Source organism: Myotis davidii, unplaced genomic scaffold (assembly GCF_000327345.1).
Source record: "Myotis davidii unplaced genomic scaffold, ASM32734v1 scaffold9, whole genome shotgun sequence".
NCBI classification, from domain to species: Eukaryota; Metazoa; Chordata; class Mammalia; order Chiroptera; family Vespertilionidae; genus Myotis; species Myotis davidii.
Genome location: NW_006299435.1, coordinates 792745 through 803125, shown reverse-complemented (window position 1 = coordinate 803125; position 10381 = coordinate 792745). Strand labels below are relative to the sequence as shown.

Sequence of the window (10381 nt, the reverse complement as noted above, 5' to 3'; positions counted from 1 at the left end):
ATAGCAGAATTGAGTAATTGTGACCAAAGTTGTATGACCCTCAAAGTCTAAAATATTTACTGTCTGATCTTTTACAGAAAAGCTGCCAACCTTTCTTCAAAACATATTTTATATTCTCTCCTTTCCATAAACCTCCAGGATTTTCTTTTACCATCTCACTTTCAGCCTGCTTCCTATTTCACTGAGAAATTGAAATAATCAAAAGAGAATTTCAATAAGTTCCTAGTACCATATTTATTCACCCACGAGTTTTAAAGTTTTGATCTTTTGGAGGATGATGGGCTAATAGTGATTTGTTTTATTATGCAAAATAACTGAAGATTTTTCCTTATGATGCTTTGTATAGATAATGCATATAGTTTATATTTTCAGTAGCTTTTTCATCTTAAAGGAACTATGTTTTGTTGACTTTAGACTTTTTTTCCATTATTTTAAATTAAGGTATAATTTACATATAGTAAGCTTTACCATTTTTAATGTATATGCTATGTATTCATACACTGTATACAAATATAAAGTTGGTTCTGGGTTATGAATAGTCAGACCAATGAAACAGAATAGAAGGTCTAGAAATTGACCCATGGAACTTATTAATGTATGATTATGATAAAAAATGGGATTGAGAAAAGATCATCTCATAAGTGGGTTAGGAAAACTGTGGATAGCCATATGGGAAAACAAACTATTATCTGTACCTCACATTCTCTCTGAGGATAAACTCCAGATATATCAGATTTAATGTAAAAAATGAAGCTATAAGTGTGTGGGCAAATTAGAATGGGAAATACCTTTCTAAATAACACTCAAAATCTAATATCCATAAGAGAAAAGATTGATAAATTCAACTACTTAATAAGTAAAACCCCCGGTAGCCAAACAACTCCACCCCCACTCTGAAAAAGGCCACTCTTGTGCAAATGGGGCGCTGGTCCTCGCACATCCCACAGCAGCTACATCATTTTGTCTTTCACTTTCTTGATAGTTTCCTTTGAAGCACAAATGTTTTTAATTTTGATGAATTAACATTCTACTTATTTTTGCTTGGTTGCTTGTGCTTTTGGTGCCATATCTAAGAAATCATTGCCTAACCCAAGGTCAAGTTTTATTTAATAGTTTTAGTTCTCACATCTAGGTCTGTGATCCATTTTGAGTTAACTGTGTGTATGAGGTGAGGTAGAGGTCCCACTCCATTCCTTTGTATGTGGATATCAGATTGTACCAGTATCATTGTTGAAAAAACTCTTATTTTCCCATTGAAGTGTCTTGGTACCTCTGCGGTTTTAGAAGTAAAACTTAATTTTAGATCTCCGTAGTAATGGTTCCTTATAGCTAAGGATTCTTCATGAGATTTTTAAACTGTGTGTGTGCATGTATGTCCAATTTAACAGTGCTCATTTAATTCATTCCCAAAGGGACATCAGAAATTCTGGTTTGAGCTGAGAAAAAGAGAATCAGAGTTTACTTTTGAGACAGTCTCTAAGCTAAGCTCTTCTTATGTTTTAGTAAATTAGATTTTTAAGAGTATTTTCGTAGGATTCCAATTCCATTTAACCACAAGTATATTTTTAAACAATGTAGAATTAAAATGGTTGTACCCAAGAATTGTATTGGACTATGTATGGGTAACATTCCTTTTTCAAAAATTCTTTTAAAATATTGTTTTAATGATTGAGAAAAGGATTAGAAACATAAGCCACTCACTGAAAGATTGTTCATATTGCTGTAAGTTCCTGGTTCTACTGGTCTCCATGGAAAAGACTATGTTAGATATACACATAATTGAAAGGCAGGGAAATTGAGTATGTTTCCTTTAGGTTTTTCTTTTCAATGGCATAGCCAATCTTTCATTTTTATAAAGCAAAATATTATTTGAAAAATTTCATGGGACAGTATCTTTATTATAGGGGAGACTTTTTATCAGTTAAAAAGAGCCAAGTATGACAGCTCTCAAATGCCATTTATTTAGAGAGTCTTGTGTTAAAATAATTTGTTAGTTTACAGTATTTGTTTTGTTGTAAACTTTCTATATCATGTACTAGGTGAAAAGCCATTTCGCTGTGATGAATGTGGTATGAGATTCATACAAAAATATCATATGGAAAGGCATAAGAGAACTCATAGCGGAGAAAAACCTTACCAGTGTGAATACTGTTTACAGGTAAGAGGTGGTTTAAAATTCTTTTTTTACAATTGATTTTTAGGCAGCAAAGAAGGGGGAGGGGAGGAGGGAGTTTAGTTTTTCTATCCTCACTTGAGGATATGTTTATTGGAGAGAGAGAGAGAGAGAGAGAGAGAGAGAGAGAGAGAGACATTGTTGTGAGAGCTAAACATCAGTTAGCTGCCTCCTGCACTCCTCCTACTGGGGATCAAGCCTGCCACCCAGCAGTGCCGACAGGTTATCTAACCGGCAACCCTTCGGTGCGTGGATGTCACCTGACCAACTCAGCCACACTGGCTGGGCTGAAATTCTTTTTTTAAAATCCACTTTATTGAGATATGATTGACACTTGAAAATTCTTCTATCCTAAATTAAGTTATAAAATAATTCTAATAAATTAAAAACTGTTACTACTAGATCTACTTGAAGAACTTCCTGTTGTTGATTAAATTTTTATAGATGATTGGCTCAGCAAAATTAGTTTGGAATTGCTTGTATTAATAGACTTATGTCTATCTTTATATTAATTGCTTTTTTCTTTTCTTTTCTTGGTTGGCCAAAAACACAAACTAAAACAAAAAACTCACTACCAAACTCTGAATTCAACAGTATTTTTCCAGAACAGATCGTGTATTGAAACATAAACGTATGTGCCATGAAAATCATGACAAAAAACTGAACAGATGTGCTATCAAAGGTGGCCTTCTGACATCTGAGGAAGATTCTGGCTTTTCGACATCACCGAAAGATAACTCACTGCCAAAAAAGAAAAGGCAGAAAACTGAGAAAAAATCTGGGCTGGACAAAGAGAGTGCTTTGGACAAATCTGATCTGAAGAAAGACAAAAACGATTACTTGCCTCTTTATTCTTCAAGTGCTAAAGTGAAAGACGAGTACATGGTGGCAGAGTATGCTGTGGAAATGCCACATTCTTCCGCTGGGGGGTCGCACTTAGAAGATGCATCAGGAGAAATACATCCACCGAAGTTGGTTCTCAAAAAAATTAACAGTAAGAGAAGCCTGAAACAGCCACTGGAGCAAAACCAAACAATTTCACCGTTATCCACATATGAGGAGAGCAAAGTTTCAAAGTATGCCTTTGAACTTGTGGATAAACAAGCTTTACTGGACTCAGAGGGCAATGCTGACATTGATCAGGTTGATAATTTACAAGAGGGTCCCAGTAAACCTGTGCATAGCAGCACTAATTATGATGATGCCATGCAGTTTTTGAAGAAGAAGCGATACCTTCAAGCAGCAAGTAACAGTAGTAGGGAGTATGCGCTGAATGTGGGTACCATTGCCTCTCAGCCTTCTGTAACACAAGCAGCTGTGGCAAGTGTCATCGATGAAAGTACCACAGCATCCATATTAGATACACAGGCACTGAATGTGGAGATTAAGAGTAATCATGACAAAAATGTTATTCCGGATGAGGTACTACAGACCCTTTTGGATCATTATTCCCATAAAGCTAATGGACAGCATGAGATATCATTCAGTGTTTCGGACACAGAAGTGACTTCTAGCATATCAATAAATTCTTCAGAAGTACCTGAGGTCACCCAGTCAGAGAATGTTGGATCAAGCTCCCAAGCATCCTCATCAGATAAAGCCAACATGTTGCAGGAATATTCAAAGTTTCTGCAGCAGGCTTTGGACAGAACTAGCCAAAATGATGCCTATTTGAATAGCCCGAGCCTTAACTTTGTGACTGATAACCAGACCCTTCCAAGTCAGCCAGCATTCTCTTCCATAGACAAGCAAGTCTATGCAGCCATGCCCATCAATAGCTTTCGATCAGGAATGAATTCTCCACTAAGAACAACTCCAGATAAGTCCCACTTTGGACTAATAGTTGGTGATTCACAGCACTCGTTTCCCTTTTCAGGTGATGAGACAAACCATGCTTCTGCCACATCAACGCAGGACTTTTTGGATCAAGTGACTTCTCAGAAGAAAGCTGAGGCTCAGCCTGTCCACCAAGCTTACCAAATGAGCTCCTTTGAACAGCCCTTCCGTGCCCCGTATCACGGATCAAGAGCTGGAATAGCTACTCAATTTAGCACTGCCAATGGACAGGTGAACCTTCGGGGACCAGGGACAAGTGCTGAATTTCCCGAATTTCCCTTGGTGAATGTAAATGATAGAGCTGGGATGACATCCTCACCTGATGCCACAACTGGCCAGACTTTTGGCTAAAAAAAAAAAAAAAAAAAAAAGGGGTGAAAAAAAAAGGCACATTCAAAAAAAAAAAAAAAAAAAAAGTGTGTAAATAATACTGGCACTTTAGAACAGAATAATCAAGAGTGGGGTTACTCTGTGTAAAATGGAGTGCTGTACAGATTTAAGAGCAATGCGATATAACAAGTTAAGCTGATATGAATAGCAAGATAAACCAATAACTGTTTTGTTTGGTTAGTCAGCATTCTTTGAACTGCCTTACATGTTGTCACCTTTATAGAAGCAATGCATTACTTGTTTTAGATCAGAAACTTGCTATTCCACCTACACCACATTTAAAAGGAAAAAAAAAGAAAAAGACTTTCGCACAATTGTTTCCTAACTGATAACATTGTACATTCTTAGGAGATTAGTAATTGTGTGAAATTTACTCATACTGTTTAAGTTTTTCAGCATAGTCATTGCACTTCAGCAGGGAATTTGATTATACTTTACAGAGTGAACTCAAACGTTTAAATGTCAAGAGATTATGGCGTAAATAAATTAGTGTGTCCTGTGGGGGAAAAAGAAACCAGGAAACCACCCTTTTAAAAAGAATGACATGCCATATACCCTTGATTTTTATTTTGCATTATATTGACATGTTGTTGGTTTTTTTTTTTTTAAGGAAAAAAGTAATAAAAATCTGATAGTCTAAGACTCCACTATTTAAAAGCCTAGTTACTTTTAAAATATGCATACTTTCAAAAGTTTTACCAAAATACATAATGTTTGAAGCATTCACTTCTATGGAAGTATGCATATTGGTGTCAGTTTCTTTGTACAGTTGTACCTAGATATTTTTTATGATTTTTCATGTGCAGGTATCAAGATTTTGAAGTTTTAGTAAGAAGATATTCTGTAGATTACATTCCCAAGAACATAATGCTTATACAAATGTATATTCCACGTTTTAAAACTTAATTGTATTTTACTTTACATATACACTTCAGTTAACATAGAGCACTTAGAATCTATTTGGTATTTTTGATTTCTCAAAATAAAAAAAGATTTAGATTTTTAGGTTTGATATGGTTGTGTCATAATCATCTCATAATTGACAATTTTAATTTTTGGCAATAAAAGGAAATTGGGTATCTTTGGAACTGTAAAACTTGGTTTAATCCTCTTCTCTCTAGAATCTTTATAAATTGGATAATTAAACAGTATCCAGAGGAACTAAAGAAATGGGCATTTTAATTGCTTATTTTATCTTGAGTTAATTTTTAATGAACACTGTTCATTATTATTTTACAAACCAAAAGTGTTTACTAATTCTAGTAACTACAGTTTCTTTTTCAGCTAGATGAGTGATCGGAAACTTTTTGTTGCATTTCAAAATCTAAATAAACTACAGACTTTATCCTTATACTACGAATGTTTTATTTTTAATACTTTGTCTTAAAATAATACAGCATGGTACAATAAATAGTGCTTTTATATATACATATATACTTTTCTGAAGAATGATGGTTTGAGTTACACTTTGGACAGTTTTAATTTTTGGAAAATAACATTAGTTTTATAAATTCTATTACCCTATTTGTTCCAACTTTTCATTTTCTTTAAAGAAGTTTTTGCCATCTTTGCATAACCCACATACTGACATAGTACCAGTAGCCATCTTTGTCATAATGCACATACTGATAGAGTACCAATGATAATCTAAAATTAATAGCCTTGGAAAATGAAACTTTATTGTTGTTAATTTCCATTTTAACTTTTATATTGGCCCTATAGGTCTGTAGTCTTTGTTTCAGTATAGAATGTTATACATTTAAATTATTTTTTCTTCTATTTAATATTATCCCAAGACTGTTCTCATAAAGAAAGGGAACAAAGAAATATCCACCATAAATATATTTTCAGTTATTTTGAACATATTGGTGTTTTTATAATAAGGACTATAAATTATCTTTAATGTGGTTTCCTCTACACTTTGGTTATTAAGCTTTGCTTGAAGTACTCATTTTTCCACTTGACAGCTTTCTTTGCTGGCAGATTTTTCAAGACTTCTTTGAAGTAGATATTTAAATGTTCTGCCATTATTGACTCTTAAAAATGGTGTCTGTTGTGTTGCACATCACAGTCGCAGGAAAGCTTCATTCAGGTGAGATGGTGCAAATGGAACTGCTCTCCCTAGCTAGGATTGGTCTTTTTCTTACAGGACTACTTGATGATAGTAGGCATTTATTTCCTGAGTTATTTTTTGAGCCTGATCAAATTTTTGATCTATTGAGAACTTGATGTAGTTCTTGGTGCAGTATAAAGATTTTTGTTAGTTTGTGTGAACAGCAGCACAGTTTTTAGAATGTGACTCTACTGCTTAGCAGTTAGGGTAAGCTAACGAAGAAAGGCCTCTGAAAATGGGAGTTAAGCAAGCAGAATTTCAGGTTTTGCATTCCTGTGTTCAACACATTTCTTTAAATCTGTATAATGGCAGACATTTCTACCACATTATAAACATTTTTGCAATAAGTGATACGTGGCATAACTGACTGACTTTAAGTATAGTTATTCTCTTACTGTGAAATTCTGAATGCCTACCAGTTACCTTGTCCTATTATCACATGGTAAACATCTCAACATTGTGGGTTTCCCAATTTGGTTTAGGAAGTTACTTAATTTTTATCTGGGCAATTAGCAGAGAAAGCAAGTAGCCTTTTGTGCTGCTTTAGATCAGAATATCGAGGATATGAGATATCCTTTTGCAGTTTGTGTTTCTCATTACTTTCAGTGAGCAAATTGTTCTTTTGAAACGTGCTTTTACACCCTCCAACCTTTGGTCAGTGTGAATGAGGTGCTTTTTCACTTAGGGCCTGCATTTGAAGATTGGAAACAGATTGCATTAGATGAGGTAATATCTCTTGCACATATTCTAAAAGTATTTTGTGTTTTGTTTTGTTTTTTAACTTATTGCACACATTTCGTTTGGTTCAGACTATTTGAGTAGCTACTTTGGACCTACCTGCAAGTTTTCTACTTGATGCCATAGAATCCATCCTTTTAGCCCTGGCTGAGGACTGCCAGTGGTCGGGTCCTTTTCTCTTGGAGAGAAAGGCTGAAGGCTGTGCTCAGGGGAGGTTTTCGTTTCCACGGGGGAGAGAAGCGTGAAGTGCCAGCTAGGTTAGATCTTTTGCCACTTGTTTCATTTTATGAATTTAGGCTTTTAAAGGGCTGTTTAAAAACAAAAACAAACGCCGGGAAACTTTAAAAGTAGGCATTACTTGTAATACTACATTTCTTAGACGTAGAACGTTTTAAACTAGAACTCGTTTTTTCACAGTGTATTTACTTGAAGCACTATTATAATCAGTGAGAAACTTTTTGACTCTGCAATTTAATTTAAACTTTTTCCGTTTCAAATTACTTTATTTCAGGGAAATAATTTTCCAGTTGTTTTTGCGATCTTCTGCAAATAAAAACCGTATGTTTCCTTTATTCACTTAAACTTTGGTAGGAAACAAACTAAAGCAGACAAACATGTCTTGTTATGTTTGTTGCTTTCTTTAATCCAATGGATAAAAAAGTAAAACCCTGTAAACATTATTTTATTTTTTTATGCAATACCATGCTGTAAATATGGTTCATCAAATAAGGATGTACCTATGATTGAATCTTTAATTCTGCACAGTTAGAGTTTATATATAAACGTGTCTTGACAATCAAGGACTTTTATGTGTCTTCCTTTATGATGTTTATTAATGTTATGCATTCCATTTGTTTTGAAGTGAGTACCAATGTGCTAATTTGTATTGTCTGAAAGTATGTAATGTTTTTACAGCTTGTTTTTAAGAATCTGTAAATATGTACAAACAAATCACAGTACTCTTTATGTTAGAAGGCATATGATGTTGTACTGTATGTAAGCAATAATACATAGCAGTGCTAACTTTACAAGTAGCATCAGGAAAGTTCTAAAAAACATTTCAGAGTTATTGATTATCCTTATTTCATTTAATAATGATTATCTTTAATCAGTTTTTATAAACAAATTCCATTGTTCCTCCTATTGGAACGTAACACTGTTTACACAGCATAATTGAAGTTGCAGGGGAGACAGGCTAAATCTGACTTCATCTGTACTCACTTTCACTAAGCATTGAATGGCCTTACCACTCTTCTGCAAGATGGAGGAAGACCGCAAAACTTAGTGCCCATCACACTGAAGGAAGGGGGTGTGTTGTATTTTTTTTTCCCTGCTTCTGTACTGCTACCTAACGTGGTTTGCTTTGAATTTTAATATTTGTTTTTCTGTTTTAGATTCAAGCCCATAAGTTTTGAGGTGACTTCAGCTCCATTGTGAAATAGTTCTCTTCATATTTCATATCTACATTTCAATAATTCTAAACTTTCTACTTTGATTTTTAGATACTTATTTTTCAAGCTTGATTTCTCAGCTGATCAGATGAACTTATTCAACTTAAATAACAAAGGAAGACAAACCTATTGTAGTTTGAATTCAGTAGATATTATACTGTACAGAACAGCTAACTATTTGAACACACACACATCACTGCTTTAGAAATAAAACCGCCAATTTTTAAATGTATATGACCTACATTTTATAGGAGAAATGTTTTTAAATGCTAGTCATTTATATAAATGTGCTTTGAAGGATTTGCTAGTTCACTTCTGTCACTTTTTAGTACACTGGTATCTTTTATATGTAATGTATGCTTTTTATTGTAGCAGAGCATTTCAGTAGAAAGAATTTTGCAACAATATGGGGGAAATTTTTCATTGTTGGATTTGGATTATACTGGATTTTATCTGTGTGGTCTTGTCTTCATTTTAATGCTGTCTGGAAGGGAACTTGGTATCCAAATAAAGCAGGTAACCTCATTTTACTTAAAGGGCATACTGTGTAGTGCTGAATTTAACCTGGAAATCCAATGATTTCGAAGAGAAAAACAAGTTTATAACAGTTGTACAGAAGAAATTAAATGTGTGATGGAAATCCTGATGGTGAAGCACGTTGAATTTTCTGATATAGTGTTATTTTCCTGGGATCCCCTATGCCTTCTTTGTATTTCAACTAATAAAGGAAAACCTTGTCATTGAAACTGGTAGGATAATAGGATATTCTGATTATACAGTATTACTATTCCTATCTCATTTTCTGACCCTTTCTCAATCACTGTAAATTTTTATTTTCTATTTCCTGTTGATAATTAAACATGTACATAATATAGACACTGTTGTATAAAACTGAATGAACTGAGTTGCTATGCTCGAATGGGTAACTAAATGGAAATATGGATACTGAGAATTCGTAAAATGCCAGAACAAATTTACAGGGAAAAGGGAGGTATCATGTGTCCTGGGAAAGTCACAGCAAATGTTTCCTTTGACGCTCTGTGAAATAAATGTGAAAGAATCAACTATAAACTTATTATCAGATACAAATGGATCTTTCCTTCCCCCAAATACATGAGCGCACTAAATTTCAAAATCTACTCAGGTGAAAATTGCTTTGCAATGAATCTTATCACATTGAAATTTTCACTGTTAAAAAAGATATTTGTGATATTTTTAAATACAAACTTTCATATCAGTAGTCAGCAGCCTGACAATTGAAATTCGGTAAGTCAATATATTTTAAAATATATTTTACCCTCCAAAGAGAATTGTTTTTAAACAATTGGGAGGGCTTTTTTGTTTAAATGTATTTTTTATTGTTATTGTAAAAATAAAATCTTGCTTGACCTCACATTATGCCATGAATGAATTGCTGAGCCTCTATACTACATGAAATCTTTTTTCATGCATAATCTTGGGAACATAAAAATGTTCTTTAAACTGACCTATTCATTAAGAGGTTTAATGAGTTTCACAGCTTCTGGCATTGTCATATAGTTAACCTTGCCATTTAGAATTTATAATACCCTTTTATGTATTGTGATGCTAAAGGAAATTGTTTTGTTTTATTTTTAATTGAATTATTAGACTAATTTATATTTGCAAATTCTGCATTTTAAATGTGGACACTGGCTGTTT

At 33.8% G+C, this 10381-nt stretch overlaps 1 protein-coding gene across 4 annotated transcripts in view; it reads left to right on the top strand.

The window, feature by feature from the left end:
• ZNF148 (zinc finger protein 148) overlaps nucleotides 1-9577 on the top strand; it is a 100858-nt gene extending 91281 nt beyond the window's left edge. For all 4 annotated transcript variants that reach the window (XM_006775003.2, XM_015571319.1, XM_015571318.1 and 1 more), the window contains 2 exons: nucleotides 2040-2158; nucleotides 2768-9577. In XM_006775003.2, the coding sequence (XP_006775066.1) occupies nucleotides 2040-2158; nucleotides 2768-4360 (1712 nt within the window). In that variant the 3' untranslated portion in view covers nucleotides 4361-9577. The remainder of the gene's footprint in view (nucleotides 1-2039; nucleotides 2159-2767) is intronic.
• The last annotated feature ends 804 nt before the right edge of the window (nucleotides 9578-10381 follow it).